The sequence below is a fragment of the Falco peregrinus genome, chromosome 10 (genome assembly GCF_023634155.1).
Source record: "Falco peregrinus isolate bFalPer1 chromosome 10, bFalPer1.pri, whole genome shotgun sequence".
NCBI lineage: Eukaryota > Metazoa > Chordata > Aves > Falconiformes > Falconidae > Falco > Falco peregrinus.
The window spans coordinates 26054935-26075658 of NC_073730.1; the positions used below are offsets into that span (position 1 = coordinate 26054935).

The 20724-nt window shown below is 45.3% G+C and overlaps 1 protein-coding gene across 1 annotated transcript in view; it reads right to left on the reverse strand.

The window, feature by feature from the left end:
* Nucleotides 1–20724, reverse strand: part of TRABD2B (TraB domain containing 2B) — a 295983-nt gene that overhangs the window by 125030 nt on the left and 150229 nt on the right. Inside the window, 1 exon segment of the mRNA XM_055815797.1 lies at nucleotides 10187–10333. Coding sequence (XP_055671772.1) covers nucleotides 10187–10333 — 147 coding nt within the window.

The following is a 20724-nucleotide window of genomic DNA, read 5'->3' on the forward strand; positions in this document are numbered from 1 at the left end:
ACCCAGCATTTCCATGGCAGGGGTGGATTTTCTATCACATCCCTTGGCCTAGCAGCAGTCTGTAGTGTCCCAAACCTCCAAAAGCAAGGAACAGCCCTGAAAAACTGCAAGGCAAAGGGACAGCCAGCTGTCCCCTGGTGGAAGGTGTGACCGGGCAAACCGCGGGTTGCCCGGAATGGGGCTTCACAAACCCAAAACTGTTTTCTGGCTTCAAGTCATTGCAATGGGGACGCATTGCTGCAGCTTGCAGCATTTCTGCTCCGCTTAGGCACATCTAATCCTCTCTGAGCTAAATGCTGATGACTCCTTTCTCCAGGCTGTGGTGCACCAATAATACCCCCGTCCCTGTCCCCCTGGGGCGCGTTCAGGCTCTGGGGACAGCAGCTGAGGCTGGGGTGTCTCACACCCCCATGCCAGAGAGCCCAACTGTTCCTTTCCAATGTGTTCTTTCCTCCACCTGCTGCCTCAGAGGAAAGAAGCACAAGGCTCGCAGCCCTGGCAGCCTCTCTGTACTCTTTTCCCTGGAAATAGCAATGAAGAGGAGGAGAAGAGTCCTCTCTCACTAACCCGCTACTGTGGGGCACCACAAACCCACAGAAAATCTCTGGATAGGGCTGGAGGTGTGGGTGGGGGGGAAGTAAAAATGCCTTTTGCTTGAAGGCAAGCGAGAGAGGAAAGAAAGTCCAAGAGCACAAGGAAAGCCAGTGTAAGAGCAGGCACACGTCCTGGGACCAGTTCTGGGGAGCGACTTCTGTCCATGAGCTAATCCCTGCCCACCCGCATTACTGCTCAGGGTCCCACACGTTGCGGATACATTGCAGTTCACGCACTCGAGCTTTCTGTAACTGGCCTACCCAATTTAAAGCTGACTTGGGTACCTCTCAGAATGGCGTGGCAACTTGAGCGTGAAAACAGAGGTCTTCACGGCTGAGTTTCAAACTGGCTAGCGCAGGTCTATGAGCCGCTGGAGTATCTAAATTTGTAAATAGAGGAAAACTGCAAATGGGAGAAGGTGCGGTGGGAAAAGCCAGCTGAAAGCTAGATAAGGCTCTATGGATAGTGCATGACACTTTTAAAACACAGCTGTGCAGGTGGTACAAAAGCTGTAGGAGTCATTGCTGGCCTGAGTGTAAACTTGCCTGCAGGGTGGGCTGCAGCCCGCGGAGCACCAGGATGCCGGTGTCCCTGCAGCTCCAGCTCTCACCACCCCTGCGTGGAGACCTTTCCTGGGAGCCCCAAACCCTCCTGCCACTGCTGGTCTCCCAGCCAGCACCCTGCCAAACCACACGTGTGTGTCCTGCCTCATTCTACCTTCTCCTGTGGAAGGAAAACACTTTTAAAAAAAAAAAAATGGGGGGTGGGGGGAGAGGAGAAGCAGAAGGGCCGCGAGGATGGGCCCTGCAATCTCACAGACACCTTGGAGGGCGATACTTTTATCCCTGCTAAAAAAGACTTTCAACAAATCCCTGAGAAGTCATGACCTCCATGTATGTTTTCTATTTGTTTTTCCACACCAGTTAAATAGTTGCTTTCCAAGCACTTTGGGGCTGGCGGGGGGGGGGGGGAAAGACAGGGGGACAGGACAAGAACCACCAACCTCTCCCCCCAAGGCCTCCCTCCCCACCCCAACCCTGTCCCTGCTCCCTTTGGTAGCGATGCCAAAATATGCAGCCGGCCTCTCTATCTGAATGTATGTTTTGATTAAAGAAGTCTTAACAAAACACAGTCAGAACAATGATCCCAGCCCCCTTTCTGCAAGCTTCACCCAGCTATGCAGTGTATATTTAGGACCAGATTACAGGGACCTGTTCATTAATTGAATGGGGATGACAAGCCTGCACTGTATGCAAATAAAGGTTTGGGTTTCAGTGGGAAGGGTAAATCTCAACTACCTAATGATATTCCTGCCCCATTTAAAATCCCTTTTACATTGGGATTTTTTTGAGGCCAGCTTTCACGAGCTTGCAAACATATGGAAAAGTTCAAGTTTTTCTATTTCCCTTCCAAATGCTTTGTTTCCTTTGACAAAGAATATTTTTTTTTCCTGTTCTGACACTAAAACCATCACCTATTATATTGCCATGACACCCAAGTAAAGATACCGATCAAAGGGCAAAGCAGGGCAATAAAGAGAAAATACTGGGGCCAGAAGGTTTGGTTTTGGGGTTGGTTTATTAAAGTATTGCAATTCTTTTTCCAAAGGTATTTTTCATTTTGTCTTCCATTACACAGTGGGAGAACAGCTGGTCAGTAGTGGGTACAAACTCAGGTTCAGTTGTCTTGAATATATATTGTTCAGGGCTCTTCAATGAGTTTCCTCCCATCCCTCCTTAGTAAGATGCTAGGGAATACCTGAATATTTACGCGAAGTTTCCAGCAGAATTTTAACCCAAGGCAAGTGTGATCCAAAAGATATGGCTTGCAAAATATCACATAAATTAGCAAGGAGCAAAAAGGTGGTTAGTAACACAACAGCAGCTGGACTGAACACAAGACCTCCAGGGCTGACACCGCAAGGCAGTGCCGTGTGGAGATAGCCCTGCCCTCCTGTTCCATCCTAGCAGAAATCCAGGCTACTCCCAATCCAACCATCATAACTAGAAAGCTTGGGCTGGTACCTGGAACAAATTGGATGATGACTTTTGAACTAATTTTTTTTTTTTTTGAGGTTGTTTGAGATATCTATCATAGGACATAAAGATGCAGAACACCTCCAAGAAAGCATTTTGAAATGGAATGGGGGCCAGTCAGGAGAAAAATAAGGAATAGTTCAGATGAAGTCAGTGAAGTAGAGACAAATTAAGTTGCCCTTGAAACTGACAGCTTTGCATCTAAGCTGGTGGAACTGTATAAGCCTGGACTTTGGGTTTACCAGCCAGCAACTGTCCCAGAGGGGAGAAAAGAAGGTCCAGGTCTGAAGCCACCATCGGAGAGCTCAACCAGTTTACAGTGGAGAACCTGATCTATGGTGTTTGCTATTTGGTAACACACAATAATGGTGTCAGACCAGGAAATGTTGTGTCAAGGAGTACCCGACAACACAGCCTTTTCAGATAATGTCTAATACTAATCTTGCCAAATTGTCCCCTTGTCCTGCTCCTTTTCCCCTCCCTGTCATAATGAGGTGACAAATACATCTTCTGGATAAAACACAAAGGCAGAAAACGCATTTTGTACATTCAACCCACAAGATATTGTTTAAAAACCTAACAAGTCTTTTTCATTTCTCTTGAACAAGTCTTTCCAAGAAACACTTCATAAACCAGCTCTTTAAAAAGAAGGGATAATAAATGCTTTACAGCAAACACACAGCAATGCACAGAAAGCAGCATGCTACTACCTTGAATTCCAAAAGTTTCTAGCTATCAGTCTTTCATACTCTTTTATAGTTGATTCCCTTACTAATAAATACAGGTAGTCAACAATCCTTAAATGTTTTTAATGCAAATCGGCCCTTTTCTGTAAGTGAATATGTTCCTTTTCTAATAATGCAGCAGTCTGAAAGAAAAATCTTTGCCTTTAAACGTCTTGTTCCAATTTCTCTTTCCCTCTTCTCCTATTGCTTTCTCCATGGAAACTGGAAAGAGGAAGGAAGGACTTTCAAGGAAAGAGAACTCTACAGGCAAACACACAATGAAAATTTTCAAGCAAGAACCTATTTTCAAAACCCTCAGCACAAAAATTATCTGGGCACATTCCAGATTATTAATAAAAAAGTCTCCCCAGTGTTTTCCCCAGCACTGTCATCAACAAGTAGACTGAACTCTCACAATCTGGATCTGTAACCAATTTTCTGAAACACATAAGCCAAAATATAATATTGCTCCAATCTGGAATCCTGTTCTGACATAATATGAAAATTAGACTCTGAAAATCTTGGCTGCACCTCTGGTTTTTTACTTCCAAATGCTCACAATATACCAAGACACAAAGCTGTAACTCAGGTGCCAGTGGAAAGAAAGTATGATCCCACCGCAGCAGACCAGGAGCTCTTCTGAACTAGGGAAGGCAACTTCTCTCCAGCAGCATCTCGTGCTACAGCCCAAAGAGGAGAAGGTGGGAGACGTGCTCTGCCTGCTATCGGGGCGCACACGGCGCTGAGCACGCGTGTCGCCAAACACCTGGGCAGCATCAGGACTGTTGTCAATGTCACTTCAACAAACACTCCTGGAAGTGTTACTGACCCTTTGCCTGGACCCAGAATGAGAAACCCGTGGGACTGGCTCCCTTGGCACCCGGGACAACCTTGCACTTGCTTCGCTGGAAAGCTTGTAATCATTTTCCCTGGAATAACGAGAGGCTGTGCCAGTTCGTCTGCACTTTGTTACAGCTGAAAACGATAAGGTGCTTCCAAAGCGTTGTGTTACAATAGCTGTGCCTTTGGTTTATGGATTTATCTTCCTTTGCCCTAGATAAAACTCCATTCCTTGGACAAATTAGGTCTGCTTGTCATTCAACACTCTACCTAATGGTCTCAGCTGTGTGTTTCTGCAGTTACTGAAGCTGGGGCATTCCACAGACAGTCTTCATTGATTTGAGAAGTGAGCCAGAAATCCAGTTGTATTTTATCCAGAATGAGAACAGGGCAAGTTAATGATGTAATTACAATTATCAGGACCTGTAAATCTTAAAGGACAGGTTTTAAATGCAGGACAGTAACATTTTTAAGAGGGGTACATAACACAACCTGGCCATTTATAAACAGCAGGTGCCTCGTGAAGTGAGGCACTAAAGCTTTTCTTCTTTAGTTTAAGGACTACTGGCATGGGATTAGTGTATGGATCTCTAATGTCATGTTATCAGGACCATCACACGCCTTTCAAGAAGGAAGAAGGCAACACCTGCAACCTAAACACTGCATGTGCACATGAAGCAGAGGCAAGTCAAGATACAGGTGACACCATTCTAATACAAAAAGCTCCGTTGTTTCTGGTGGACACAGCTTGAAGAAGGAGGCACAGCAGTCCCTGAGCACCTGAAAGGGGTCGAGGCATGTCTGCAGGCTTTGGTAACTGCCAAGCCACTTCATTGAGTGGCTTGCTTTTCTGTGTAGGATGGAGCCAAGGCCTTACCTCTCTGGGCAACAAGAAGATCGTTATACTCAAGTGAGCATAAAGCCCGTAAACTGGGTTAGTCACTGGCCCAGTGTGGTTTCTTCATTTTGATACCCAACGATGGCTGGGCCCATGGGGACTCATAGAAAGCCTGCTGCAGGCATGACATGTTCGCCATTATTCAGTGGGCTTTCAATTCAGTCTAACACACAAACCATAAGGGCTCTAGATGAAAGACGCCTTACAAGTGGCAGGTATGACTCTTGTGTTGCACTGTTAAGCCTCAATGGGACAGGCAAATAACAAGCATGCAAGAAGTAGAAACTGGCTTGCAGAAAGCTGTCTATAAAATAGCTGCAGGCCTCTGATCTGCCAGACCAGTAATGAGAGAGGAGAAACCATGTTCTCCTGGGACAGGAGCCTCTCCTCAGGCCAGGAGAATGGCTAAGGACAGAAGAACAATAGCTGGAGACCACAGGTTTTTGGGAAAGATTGAAGGAGAAGAGATCTCAGCCTTGGCTTTTCAGTTTTCCTCTTAACAAAGCGTATATAAGAACATAAAGAAACACAGAACCAGCTCATTCCATGCTGGCAAAGAGGAATTCTGCTTTACAGCATTGTCCTGAAAACACTGAATAGCTCAAAACCCAGCACAGCAAGGAACCAGTTCAAGATATCCCTGACATTTATGTTTGAATAAAGACCTTTAAGTCAGGTTTAGGGAACAAAATACAAGATTCTGCACCCTGCTTTCTCTTCACCAAGGCTTCAGGTCATTAGGCAACTTCTTAGCTGTCTCAGGTAAGAAATAGTATCCTCCAGAGGTAGATAATTTTCTAATTTTGCACTAGCAGACTTTTTACATTTTAACATGTCTGGACACAGTGAATTCAATTACCCTGTGAGAGTGTCAGACAGAATAGAGAAGTTAACGTTACTGATCTAATCCAATGTATTTTTGCTTGTAGGGAACTTTTTTCTAAAGCAGAGAAAAAAAAGTATGACTTCTTTCAGGGGAAAAAGTCTGAGGGAGGGAAGAGCAGAAAATACGCTTATCCTATCTTGAACTTAGAATACTTTCTCTTTGGTATCATTTTGTCTCTCTGCCCAGAAACTCCAACATAAGCCTCTTGATTGCATAAGTCACAAGAGAATCAAGTGTTTGCAGAAGGCTGTAGGAGATGTTTCCTACTCCACTTTTGGGTCATAGTCTAACTGACTAAACTCAGCCCCTTAAAGTTTTATTAAGTTTAAATAAGGATTTATATGTTTGGAAAAATGGTGCTTGGAAACAAAATTTAAGAAAAAGAGAGAGAGGAAGGAACGAGGAATGTAATATAGCCACAGGAAAGCAGAGGTGTTTCCCCCTTTCACTGTTCTCAATTTAAAATAATAAGAAAAAAGAAACCTCAAACCCACCAAAACTGAGAAGGATTTGTTTGGTCCTCCACTGTCATCAGTGCTGATGGCTCTAGGACAGGAAAATGTCAGGAATCAGGGGCCCTGCTCACACACCTCCATTTTGGGCACCTTCCCTTGGCTAAGCCAGGCTTCCCAACCCCAAGGCAGGCAGCACCTCCCTGGGGTGGTCCCATCCCTGTCCCTGGGTGCCAGAGGAGCTGCCCTCTGACTTGGTGCCCAAGGTCCTGCTTCAGTCTAGGAAATACCTTTCCCTGCACTTTTCTTCCCAGCACCATCCCTTCGGTGCACCCGCCCGCCTGGTACAGTCTTGGTCCCAGAAAATCTCAGCCCTTTCCCTCAAATGCCATAGGAGTCAACAAGATTGGGAAATGTGCAGTTTTTTAGCACCAAACTCCCTTGGGGAGGCTGAAGAGGTTCAAGAAACTCATCTGTAACATCTTGAGTCAACAGCGTTAGTATTTCTCCTTCTGGTCCTTCTTTCTGCACCAGGATATGTTTTGCTCTAAAGGCACCTCAGCATCTTGCAGATGGCTACTGAAGATGCTCCATCTCCCAATATTCAGACTAGATGAATTTAGGAAGTTACTGCACCTAGACAAATACCCACCACCACCATCCCCACAGTGATGTTAAGACTTTCTCAGCTGCTTCTCAGTTCATTACAGTGACCTAAACCAATGGCTCTGAACTGAGACAACTCATGGATGGGTTCACCTTTATTCTGCAGCTCCCACTAACTTTCAAGGGAGAAGCAGGCACTAGTAACCTTATAAACACCCCAAATGAATCCTCAAAGAGTGAGTCACAGCCTTCTGCAGGTCTCCTTGGCCACATGGGATGGAGCTGAGTTCCTGGCCTCCACCATTCACATAAGCATTGAGTCTCGCAACTCCATTTCTGCTCTTCTGTTTCTTTCTATGTGATATTTCAAAGCTGTGTTAATGGTACCAGCTCCAAGGACTCACCAGACCCCTGAGGAGCTGGACCAGCAGCTGGTACCATGGAAGAATGGGCACACCTTCTAAAAATAGCAACACTCTTGTCTCCCAAGATTTGCATGGATGCCAGGCTAATCTAATTTGGCAACCCAATGGCAAAGACCCGCTGTGGCAGACAGAGTCTATCATCCTTGCAAAAAAACACAGAATAAACTTTGGAACGACTACAACTGGCAAAAGTTGACCTGAATGGGGAGTTTATTTTAGGTTTTAATTTTCTGTTTTGTTCTGCTTGCCATTAAAAATAAATGGTATAAAGCTGGTTTAAAAAAACACTACCAAACAAAACCCTCTTTACCAAAATTAAAAACAACAAACCACAAGAGGAAAATACGATGAAAATACTCCACAACATTTAAGAGTTCTGCAGGGACTAGTATACATATAGGGAATTCAGTTTTCCATGGCCCATAAGTGTTATAATCTCTATCAACTGCGCACACTCTGGGACCATGACTAACACCAGCGCTTGGACTCTGATCGGTTGCGGGCTTTTTTTCTTCTTTCTTTAAGACTGTTTTTAAACTCACATTTGATCCAACAATTTGCAGGGATGAAGAAATTTTCACAGCAGTATTTTCCCCTCTAGTCTAACCCACAGGTCTGTTATAGGACATGGTGACACGAAATCACAGATGCCTGCGAGTCAATGCAAGTGATGTGAACGGCTACAGCTTGTCTCGGGGACAAAGGCTTTATCGCCAGGGAAATTACACTGACAGAGATTAAAAGATGACACAGAACGTTCAGGTGCCAGGACTGTCTTCATGGTTTTACCAACTAGTAGACCTTCCATTGCATCCATGGCAAATATACCACCACATCTTGCAAGAGTTATTTCTCCAAAACCATTATGTGTTTATCTTGTGTGCTGTGCCTCCACACTGCAAGCACAGTTACCACCACTGACTTCTCCAGGTTCCTCTAAAGTCACGAGCTCTCTACCTTTTCCAGCTCACACCCCCCCGCCATCTTCAGAGATGTATTCCTACCCGAGTTGCTTTCTCCCTTTACTTTTCAGCACAAGGCTGACCAGAATGAACAGCTCTGGCAGCTTTGGTACTGCACAGACTCCTGACGCAGTGCTGCCATGTTAACCACCCTGTCACGGCCTGGCTTAGTCATGCTAAAAACAACGCTTTGCTTTCTAGGGCTGGATTAACTGGACAGCAAAGAGGTTTTATCCCCTTCATTACCATCCACCACTCTTACTACTATTTGGAAATGATAACCAGACAGGGGAAAAAAGAGGAGACATGACCATTTGTCCAGAATTTAAGGGGACCTCCAATTGTCCAGGCTGATGTCTTTCTGCTCCTGTCGAGGGGCAGGCTAATTCTGTGACAGGTGACACGGCAGAGCAGCTCCAGGTGCTGCCGGGTGTCTTTGGCATTTCTACCTGGAACTTCTCAGAGAGGCATACAAGACCTCTGGGAAAACACCCAGGCTGTGGAGTCTGTCTGGGAGACCCCGATACCTTACAGCCAGGTTGGGGCCCTCCTCACTTCCCCAGCTGTTCCTCTAAGAAACAAGAGGCCCACAGAGCCCTGCGCAACTCAAGATACTGATGGCGAGGTAAGATGCCTCGGAGACCTCTGCCTCAATCAACTATTGGTTGAATTTATCTCAACCTGATAAACTGAGTTTCTCTCAGCTCTCCCTTGAAGTCACATAGTTACCCTTGATTTGCATTTGCTAATGCTAAAACGCTACCATGATTAAACAGACTTTCACTGGTAAAACATATATAATACCGTGGCTGTCAAAGTTTATATAGGTCCCCTCTAAGTTAGTCACTGCACCCGAGACATGAACCTGGGAACATTTATCAAAAAAGGACAGGCAGGTGGTGACACCCAAAGACCAAGCTTCCATAGACTTAATGGGAAAGGAGAGGGGAACCTACGTATTAAATGAGAATCTCAGAGTTTACCACAAACTATCAAACTGGTCTGGGAAAGCAGATTTCTGCTCCATCAAGAGTTGTTAGTTGCATTGGATAGCTAAGATAAACAGAGACCGAAGGGCTGCCTGAGACACATGCAAAATTACGGAATTATGACATGTTTGAGAAGTTATTTACTTTATAATATTTACATAATGTTCACTTCCTCTTCATATATAAGTTCAAATATTACAAAGATGTTCCGCTCCCCCCACCCCCCTTAAGGAGGGGACTACACTCAACAGCCCTACAAACATCCATGATTAACTTTGTTTCAGGCACATTCCTAGGAAAGTTTTCCAGGCAGCCCATTCCTTGTTCCAAGTAACAAGGAATAGGACAAGAGGAAACGGCCTCAAGTTGCACCAGGGGAGGTTTACATTGGACATCAGGAAAAATGTCTTCACCAAACGGGCTGCCAAGCACTGGGACAGGCTGCCCAGTGACATGCTGGAGTCACCAGCCCTGGAGGCATTTAAAAAGTGTGTAGATGTGGTGCTTAGGGACATGGTGTAGTGGTGGACTTGGCAGTGCCAGGTTAATGGTTGGAGTCTATGATCTTAAAGGTCTTTTCCAACCTCAGTGACTCCATGATTCCCCAGAGCCCACACAGTACCAAGGAAAACCCTCTCACCAGGCAACTGAGGCACACGTGGGAAGAAAACACACAGCATGAAAAGGAAAAGGGGAAAGAGGAGACAGCGTGTAAGATGATGACAGCTGATCTGTGCTCAATTAGCTGGCCCATCTGCAACAGTTTTACTTACCTGAGAAGTGTCATGGTTGAATATGACAGCGTTCAGGTCTCCACAGTTATAATGCTTGATGAGATCTTCAGTGGTATATGGAGCCTGCAAACTGCCCGCTCGGAGACTTTCATGTTGGAGCAGAGTTTGGTTTAGAGCAAACAGCACCTGTAGAAAGGCAGACAAGTAAAAAAGAGAAGTTAAAGATATTAGGAACTAAAGCAGCACAGCCTAAAAGGCCAAACTTTGAAAGCTGCTCCTGCACCAGAAGTCCATTGACCCATTCTGGCCCACAGTAACACGGGCTGGTCTTTAGGCATTGCCAGCTGGAAGGGGAGCCAGATGCAAAGTCTCCTACTAGCAGAAGACCTTATTATAACCCCCTTGGTATTCCACGTAAAGTATAACTTCACAACATACATATATTGCTCAGAGGTCACGGTCTGAGAACTTTTAGGCTGCCTGTGCTGACTACTGGGCTACATGAGACACATTGGAATGAAAAAGCCCTAAACTGGGAAACTATTGCCTCCGACTCCTGTCTGCCAGCCTAACTCCAAAGCCCAAACTCAGCTGGAAGGTTTTTGATAAAAATCCAGACCTTTGGAACTTCTGAAGTCACGGTTGTTGTACTGGGACTTTCTGCATGTTGTTAGTAGCAGAAGCTTTAGGAAATTCATTATTAGCCTCTCTCCTTCAGCCTTTCCCCCTTCACCCACCCTTCTGCAAAGTGACCAGAGTTACTGAATTGTAACGCTGCCCCAGCAGACCCGGCAAATGTCGCCATTCCAACTTGCAAATACCAAAAAAGCAGAAGCACTCTTTTGCTATGTAAATTTAAGTAACAAAAAACCCAAAACCTCACCAACACCTCCTTAAAGATGGTATTTTTTCCTTGTATTATCAAAAAGGCTATTAAATTCCATACAAATTACCACAAATCTTTTTTTATTTGTGATAGACTGTGGGAGTAATTTATACCAGTTACTGAACCACCAAGTCTGGGATTTTCATGTTCGGCTTTCCAAGAACTCTCCAAAGAAACTTGATAAAAAGTAGATGAATAAATCAGAACAGCAGTTAAGACAGTTTGCCACAAATTACATAAATAAATAAATGCACTTTTCCTAAAATAAAGTGGTATGTAGTGACTGCAGATTTAGAACTCTTAAAAATTATTTTGATGTGTCATTTTTCATGAAAACACTCCTGCATCCCTCAGCCTCACGTTTCGTCACATTTTCAGCTTCTTTCCTTTAGAACAGCAGTGCCCTATCCATCCCAAAGAAGGACCATCACCTCAAACCCCAGGTAAAGTAATCGTGCAGAGCTCCAGCTAGGCTGCACCTGGGACACATACCCTTACTTACCTTCTTCACTTCAAGCAACCGAACCCGCTTTAAGTGGTGAACCCCAGAGGAGCTTAAAATTAACAACGTACATATCTATTTGCGGGACGGAAGTTCTTACTAGTTTAAAATTGTGACCCCCATTGAAGTTTATCCGAAGGAAAGGAAAATAAATTGGATTTACTCCTACAAAACCTCAGGTAGATAACAAATATGATCTAAGATAATAATAACAACAACAACGATGATGATGATGTCATTATAATCTCCAGTGTATTAACTGCCTCTTAATACAAAGCTGTTACATACTAACTAATATACAGAAATTAGTTGAGGAAAAGCAAATGTTATTCTTTAATTTACTTTTAAAAAATATAAAAATGGTCTTTCAACTGAACCTGTTATACCTCAATTCGGCAATCGGTTCCCCATTAAGATCCAAGCCTAAAAGATTTCCTTGCCCAGATCTAAGGGCCTCTTCAGGCTTTTCAACAAAGAGATCAATCTTTCCCAGGACCACAGCCTGAAGTTAAGCATCTTCCTAACCTAGTTTTTCTCTAATTTAAAAAATCTGTAAAAAATACAGTTTGAAAAATTTCTAACCTTTGAAAGGATCTGAGCTTTTTCTTTTTCCCCTAAGGGCTACAGTTCGAAGAGGAAATGTTTCATCCCAGGATTTCCTGGGGATTCTAAACATTTTGGCTAATAAAAATAAAAGTTCAGAAAAACGTTGACAGGAAAACTGAGAGCAAAGGTTTTCCGAAAGTGCTTTTAGCAAAATCCTTCTCATCTTTGATTTTTTGAACAATGGATGTTGCTGGATTTTTATATACAAAAATTGTATACACACAGGCACACATATATACAAACCACTAACAGACCCTGAGGATAAGGCAGTGTGGTTTATGATAAATTATTGAGAAGGTGATAAACAAATTCGTACTTTACTCTCAATGCCTTTATTTTTCCTTCTTTTGTTTTTGCTTTTGGTTGTTTGTTTTTTTGTTATTCTGGCTTCCTGGGGAAACTAGCGCTGCGCATTCATGCTCTGGGTCTGTCTGCCTGTCTCCTCCTAATAAATTTGGAGCCTATTAGCTGCTTTCAGTCACCCTTGCAGAAGGATAGAGGTCTTAAAAGAAAATTGCCTGTATGTTCCTTGAGAACAAGTGCTGGCCTGCAGAAAAACCCACAGTTTGAGTTCACTTCTTGTAAGACACCAAGACTCCCCACGAGTGCAAATGAGTTATTTGGAGTTTACAGCAGTAGATGGACCCCCATGCAGTGGACCCCAGACATCAGGACATTCATGTCCCTGCTCTCTGCCCCTGAGCAGCTTTGGGACCTAGAGGTGATGCTGGCCACCAGCCAAACCCCAGCATGCTGCTACCACTGCAGGAGGGCTCCTCGCTGGGTTCAAACTGCTGCCCGAAAAGCAACTCCAGATTTTATTTTAGAAGTTAAAATTAGGAACTCAACCACTTGAATAGGCTGAAGGAAAACTGTAACCACTCAAACAGATTTCTAGAGAAGTCTTAATCAAGCCGTAACCACCACGGGTTTTGGTTGGGCAGCTCAAAACAAACTTAAAGAGAAGTGGGGTCTCATCCCAGTCACCTGTTCGTCGGCTGGATTTGTAGAGCATTTCCTTCAGAGTCACATTAAAGCCATCTTAAAACCTGAATTTATTTTTCCTTACTGGTCAGTTAAGGCCACAAAAACAATGCCGCTTCCTTCCTTTCTCTCCATCTCAGTATCAGTGACCCCATGACCTCCAGCCTAAACCTCTATCCGAGTTAAATCTCCCAGAGGTGCCCGAGATTACTGAGCAACTGGTGACTTCAAAACAAACACACTTAGAGCGACTGCCTATACACAGTCCCACCTAATAAAGAGAGCAGACAGTATTTGCTCTGGGAAGTGATGGGAAGTTATGACTGGCTCTGGGAAAGCACATTTTTATCCACGCAATTTATGGAGCTCACACTGGCGTGCTTCGAAAGCTGTTCTTGCACAGCTGCCTCTGGCCCCCATTTGTGACCCATCAACCACACACAAGACAAAGGCCTTTTCAGCCTGCCAGGAGGAAGCCTTCCTATCCAACCGGTCTCGTTCTCCTATGCAAAGCAGCAGCCCAACGCAGATTTTATCCGAGTGTTTGGAGACACCAGCTCAGCCCTTAGAGCAGACCTATGGGTCCAGTTTTACTGCCTAAGAGAATGGGTACCTCTCTTATCCTACACAGCATCAGGAGCCACTAGTCCAGACTTCTCAGGAGCTGTTTTGCACAGACCATGGCCATCTCCAGGATAAGGGGGCTGGACCAGTCACTGCTGCCATGGGAAGGTCAGAGGGGATGCGAAGGGGACAGTGAAGAGCTCTTGCATCCCTGGTGACTTCAGCTGAGGGATCCCCAGCAGGGGGGAGGTCTGTGGGAACCCCAGGTTTCATTGCTCGGTGAACAAGACTGGTCGGTTATGTTCCTGCCAGCTGTTCCCAGTGCCGCCCAGCAGTACCTGTGCTGCTGCCTCGCTTCAGCCTTCGCTCTTTTGCTGCTGTGATCTCAGGCACTGCAGTCGCAACGAAATCCGCAGAGACCAGCCTTTGGCACCTACATGCAAGTTCATCACAGGCCTCCATTAGAGACCAAACGAGGCCAGTAAGACCACAGCCAACAGCTTTACTGATCACCTTGACACTCAAACACTATTCCACCCCCATGGTTACAGAGCCAGGAGTCACACATGAATAGAAAGCATGGGTTACAGAAGTCTACCTCACTTATAAATCAGCTTGAATGTTTAAGGTGTTTAACTTTCAACTTCAAAAAGATGAAACATTAGAAAACCTCCAAATCCCACATATAAATCAAGCAGACACGACTGCATTAGGTCTCGAGGCTGGCATTGCATGAAAGTGTTGCTATCAGCCATGGTGCAAGTTGCCTTGGGACAGTCTGAGCTTCATTTTGCAAGCCTGTGGGAGAGGCTCGAGTTTTGGTTTTATGTGATTTTAATGAGATTTGGCTTCTAAGCAAGTAAACCCAATCTGCAGAAACAGATCTAAAAAAACATTGCGGCCTTTTCAAATTGGGAGAGGAAGTGAACAGATGCATACCTGGACCGGGCCTAGGAACACTGGAGCCTTTCCACCAGAAATCATGTTCTTCGTTGTACTTGGTTTCAGGTGGGTTTCAAGGTACTCTCACAAACATTAACATGTGTTTCATTGCGACATGAGTCTGCAGCTTCAGACAGGACAACTGAAGGCTCCTGAAGGCCAGCAACATGTTCACGCTATGTGACAGCTGGAGGAGGGGAAATCATGGCCTTTGTACAGGAAAGATTTCTCCTTATCCATTTTATGTGCATTTGTCCCTCGCTGAAGAGAATAAAAAAAGCCCAGAAAATAAAAAAAAACAAATTAGCCCTCATTAAATATGGCATCATGCCTGGTTTATGTCAGCTGCCTTAAGGTCTTTTGGTCATAAGGTCCTGAATGGAATGAAAGAAGAAAGAAGATGCTTCATTTGCTAAAAGATGCTATTTGGTACCCGGACTCTTTGCCATGGCCATCACCAAACAACAGCTCAAGGATGCAGAGTTAGCTATCTTATTTCAGCTCTACATTTTTAATACATTTGCATAGGTGAGTTGACTTTGGTTGATTATCCTGAATGCTCACATGCTTTGTCAGAAATCAATTTCTGACAAACTCTGATGGCAGCTTGACTCCGTGCCTGTCACCTTGTCTAGGAGGCAATGCTAGGGATTTCTAACCAAGTGGAAAGGTTGCCAGGTCCACCTCTTCAGTTTGTCTGACTGAGGTCCCAGATAGTGCCACAATGGAAGAACAGCTTCATGGGGGCATCTGAGATGCCATCGTAAAGTAAGACAAGGAAATCTCGTTACCAGGTAAGATACCCGAGCGGTCCCAAACCTTCTTATGAAATACATTGCTAATAAGATACATAACACATTCAGGAATCACAATAGAAGCAACAAATCTTGTGCTAGGCTGAAGACAAATGGACCTGTGTTCTGCTGTGTTGCTATACAGGAGACCTGAAAATGAAAGGCAACCCTGAGAACGCTCTCAGGTCAAACTCTGGCTCTCAGACAAATTTCACTCTCACGCGATGCGGGAGAAATTACTTTCCAGTCCTAAACTTACCAAGGCTGAACGGCAAACATTGCATTCACAGGACTCCAGTAGCTGGAGTTACAGGATGACCCCTGCACAGAACCATGATTAATAACAATACCACAAAAACAAGCTTAAATTTCATACTATGATGTCAGCTCTTGAGCAGGCAACTATTGTTTTCCTTTACTTTCTCTTTTGGACACGTGCCACCACAATGCAAATACTAAATAAGCATTACTGGAAGCCTTTGAGTGACTATATTGTGTCGGTGCTCAAACTGCAATTTCAGAAAAGAAATACCCACTCTCCTGCTTGGTTTAAAACAAACTGCAACATAAATATCAAGGTATACAGTTTTTCAGGGGTTCTTCTTTTGTTGTTATCCTTATATGCAGTCAAATTGAAAATCAAATATACAATATCAGGTCAAAATAGTGACTTGGGGGGGGGGGGTGTCAGAAAAAAAAGAAAAAAAGAATAACCCAAGTCCCTGATTTTCCAGATTAATGACAAGTAATAAAAGTGTTTGCCCAAATCTGTTCAGTTCCATTGGTTTCCAGAAGACGGGTTTCCCCTTTCTTCGAATCTCTTGCGCTGTTGCTAGGAATTAGTGAGCTGTGAAACTCACCTAATGAGGTCAGCATCAGGAAATAGCTCTGAAAAAACAGGTCCCGGGGGGTCTACTAAAGGACTCCCCCAGTGTCCAAACGAAATCCTGGATGCATCGGCACATTGTACAGCTGGGGCTGTGGGAAGAACGTGCACAACTTTGTTGTTGTTGTTCCTATAAAGGGACAGCTAAGGAAAGTGAAACTATTCACTCATCCACTGGAATTTCTGCTCACAAACCGTGCCCCCTGTTAAAGCTCCTCATAAAAGCCTTTCGGCTAGTTGGTTCCATATGTTCCCCAAACCCGCAGTTATTGCTTCTGAAAGGCAGGAGTAGTTAACAGTCTGCGGCTTGGCACTGACCACGGAGACCTAAGGACCTTGCTTTTCCCCCCCTCCCTTTCAAACGGCCAATTAACCAGTTTAATAAAACAGTTTGAATCTGACCAAGGTGCTTGGAGAAACCCCTAACCACCACCTATCCTACCAGCTGAGCCACGACGGTGACACGTGGGCATGGCCTGGTGCAGAGCGGTCACGCTGCTGCTGTTGCAGCCCCAGGACTAAGGCTGCTTCTCATGGTGCTGAGCAAAGCTGCAGGGAGACCGGGGCTCCAGCCTTCAGCGCCACACACCCAAAGCTCCTGCTGAAGTTGACTTCCAACAGCTTGACCTCAGGCCCCTGATTTTTTCCTCTTTATGGAAAGCTACTGTGATGAACTTGCACGTGTAAAAGAAAATAATTATTTTATTTTCAAAAAAAAATTCTGTGCTTTGATTGAATCAAGGCATTCAAAACCAACAGAAACAACTTATAGACAGAAAACACTGCAACGTGCACAAGACCTCCACTCCCTCAGCCCCAAGACCTCCAAGCCAGCGAAGGGCTCTCCCGGTTGACAGCAGCTCTCAGGCGTTCCCTGTGCTGACCCTACTACACTATTGCTTCTGCACCGAATTCCTGGCTTTGGCAGGGCTGGGGCAGGCACAGCGTTAACTCAGCGCCTGGAGAGCAGCTGTTTGGGGTTTTGGTGGCTTACCTGGTAGAATCGCTGAGCTACCTGTAGTTTCTGCTCTTGGATACAAGTCTTCCCCCACACAAGGTCATTAAGAAAACAAAGACCATGGAGTTAATTTCTGCCTTGACAGCACTGTAGAAACAGTATCGTTCCCAATATATATGCTATAAATACTGCACCCACCTTAAATAGGTCAAAACACCCCGAAACAAGGTTTTAAATATGTAAACTGAAGTCAGCAGCAGCTGTACCACAGGCACTGCTGGAAGAAGGGTAAGATCTGGAACCTTTTCTTCTAAATTTGTAAAGGTACTTAGAGTCCTGATTAAGTTAGAAGAAAGGAAGGGGGGGGGGGGGGGGGGGGGGGGAAGAACTTCGATAGGGAATTTCCGTGCTTTTCCCTTTCCCCCCTTCCGTCCCCACACCACAGTGGAAGGATGTTTTAGTGTCAGTGCCCTCACCACTACATTGGTACAGTCTCTCTTGCCAATAACAGCTTGATGTCTGACCAGTAATGGTGTAACGGAGCAGTAACTCTGTAGGATAACACTCTGCTTTGGTCAATGCTCAACTTCAAGCTTAGGCAAACAAATTAAGAAATAATGGGAAGAAAGATTTGCAAATCAAAACTGAAACACTGGAAGGGCTAGAATTAACTCTTAAATTTGCAGCCTAAACGTATGGCTTTTGTGGATTCTGTATGCGGGATTTACTCACATCCAGTATTTATGCATAGGTCTAGTTTCTCTGTTGTCCTGAATTCAGTACGTCAACTTTCATGACTAAACCTACCTAAAAAGATAAATATTTGCACCAAGAGAGTTACACTCAGAGCAGTCTGATCCTGAAAGTGTTTTTCAGGTTGAAGTGCAACATGTTCCAGTCACCAACACCTTGCCCAGCAGTGATGGCTTGCAGGTCCAGGTGCCACCAGTTAGACTTCTGGAATGCATGCTTGGATCTTGCCAACAAAAGGGTGAACAGACAGTAAAATTAACTCATACTCTTGAGGGGAGAATTTTTTTTTTCCCCCTTGTTTATAGCTGAAGCAAAAGTGGTTCTGAAGAAAATGCCTTCTCCCTGCAACTCACCCGAGCAAGCTTGGCTATTCCTGTCCTGTGGGTATCTCACCACTTACTAGTCAACAGCAAACCCCTGTATTCAGAACCCCAAATGCTGCCTCAGAGTCAGGGACATCCCCCCCCACCCATGTAACATAAGAGTTTTGTGGGGAATAGAAGTTCATAAGAAGGTTTGCGGAGCAGAGCAGCGCTCCACGAGAGGTGCCGCGGAGGCTCCAAAGGCGTCACTGAAACAAGAGCAGTCATCCCAGGTAAGTCCAACACCCCCAAAAGTGTCTGGTAACAGATACTTCGGGAAAGAATGTAAGAAGTGAGGTGAGCAGAGGGTGAGCTTTTCTCAGACGACACTTCCCATCTTTTGGAAATCTGCCAGTTGGGGAGCTTGTGGTTGAAAATACCTCTTCTCCTGTCGCTCCTTCCCAACAACCTCCCTTCTGCCCAGGCCTTCACCTCAAACTGATCCCGTGCTTGGCTGCACCACTCTATTCAAGAGTAGCCAGCCGCCCGACCCATGCACAGAGAGGGTCACCGCCTGCTCCTTAGCTCGGCAATCACATTCCCCAGACCGATGCCTGGCAGGACGCCCGACGGGCAGTGCCCACGATCACTTTCCTCCACCTTAAATGGGCACATTGTCCCCACTTTCAAGATCATCACCTTTAAAGGGGGCATGTGAAATCCTTCCCAAGAACCTGAAACCACATTTGCGCTCTTGACTCACAGGTAAAATTGTTACCGGGCCCATCTGGGGTTTCAATATTACTTTTTTTGTCTCCACTGTAACAGGAGGAATGTGGGAACATGCCCTGAGCGGAGCATACCAGTTGGCCCCAGTGACAAGCAAGCTGCAATGAAAGGGGGACCCTCGCAGAAAAAAAACCAAAGCTCTGAAGGGGAACTTTGGGGAACTCCCAGTTTTAGGCAGCCAGCCGGAGATATTTTTTTTTAAAAAAAAGCCTGGCTTCATGATATGCTAAGCATCCACCCATTGAAAAATGCAACCTGTCCTGGGTGTATTTAATTTGGGGTTTTATTCATATTACTGCTTAATTTTGAACTGTTTCTTTTTAATTACCAGCTGAAGCTACACAGTAAAATGGACTAGCCCCACAGGCATGTTTTTCTTTCTATTATATTACAGTGAGGTAGCAGATTAACTCCTTCAGCCATCCCAGCTTAACACCTCACGATGCCAGCACAGCCCCTTTCCAGACTCCTGCTCCTGCAGCAAGACCGGCTGAAGGGGACAAAGATATACGTCCTGAATTTCCAACTCCCAGCCTGGGGTATCAGCACAAACAGGTGCCAATTTCAACATACATCAGCATGCTGGAGCTTAAATTGCAGCCCATTGGGAAGGCGAGCACTTTCCAGCAAGCCAGATGGAGCTACAACCTCTGGCCAAGGACAAACACTTCAGGGCAGCAACTGTCTCAGCCTTCTGGTCTCCAGAATGAGTGACCGAGGTGGCAGCTGTAGGAAAGAGAACGTTTCCTAAGCCTGGAGGTGACTATGTCCTCATGAGGTCAGCAGGGAAAGAAAAAAAAAAAAAAAAAAAAAAAAAAGTCAAAGATTGGAACAGCATGAGAAAAGGAAACCTTTGAGAGGAAGCAAGGTGCTGAACCCATCAGGGATAAGAGCTTGTTTGGAGGTTTTTTGGTTTGGTTTGGTGGTGGTTTTTTTTAGCTTAGCATTATCTCAAGTTTGAATGAATTTTGTTATGCAAAATACTCTTGCCATTGGGGGAAACTGTGAACAAGCATGGGGTACCCCACGTCCGTTAATAAACACAGGGCTTGATCTTGCAGCCTGCTCACTTCAGGTCTTCCCCACCTAGGCAAAACCCCACGTCATTAATCAGGACGCCTGATGGGATCCCACCTGTTATGGGGTACAGCGGCCCCTGGGTGGCCTCACCAGGGCAACACCTCTTTCCTTCTAGAAATTCATAGTTATGTCCTCAGGACCAGCTTCAGGGCTGTAACGCAGACCTTGTAAAACACACAACCTGGGGGGCACTGGCAGCAGCCCCAGCCCGCCGCGTTTTGGTGTAGCGGCTCTGGGAGAGAGCCTGCACACGGGCACGTAGTGCGCTGCCCATCACACTGCAGCATGAGCAAAAGGCTCGTTTCTTAAAAGTATCAGAGGAAAGAGCCCAGCACAAACGGCATGATTTTTGTGACCAAAGATGCTGCATTGGCCCAAGCATCCCTGGGCCCAAAAGGATGGGCTCACCATGATCCTCCCGCTGGCAGTGAGAGGGGGTTTGGGTGCAGAAGCAGCACGCGAGCGAAAAGCGTGTGCCCTGGGCCACCTCCTCCTCCAGCAAAAAGCCATCACAACTAGGCAGTGAGATTA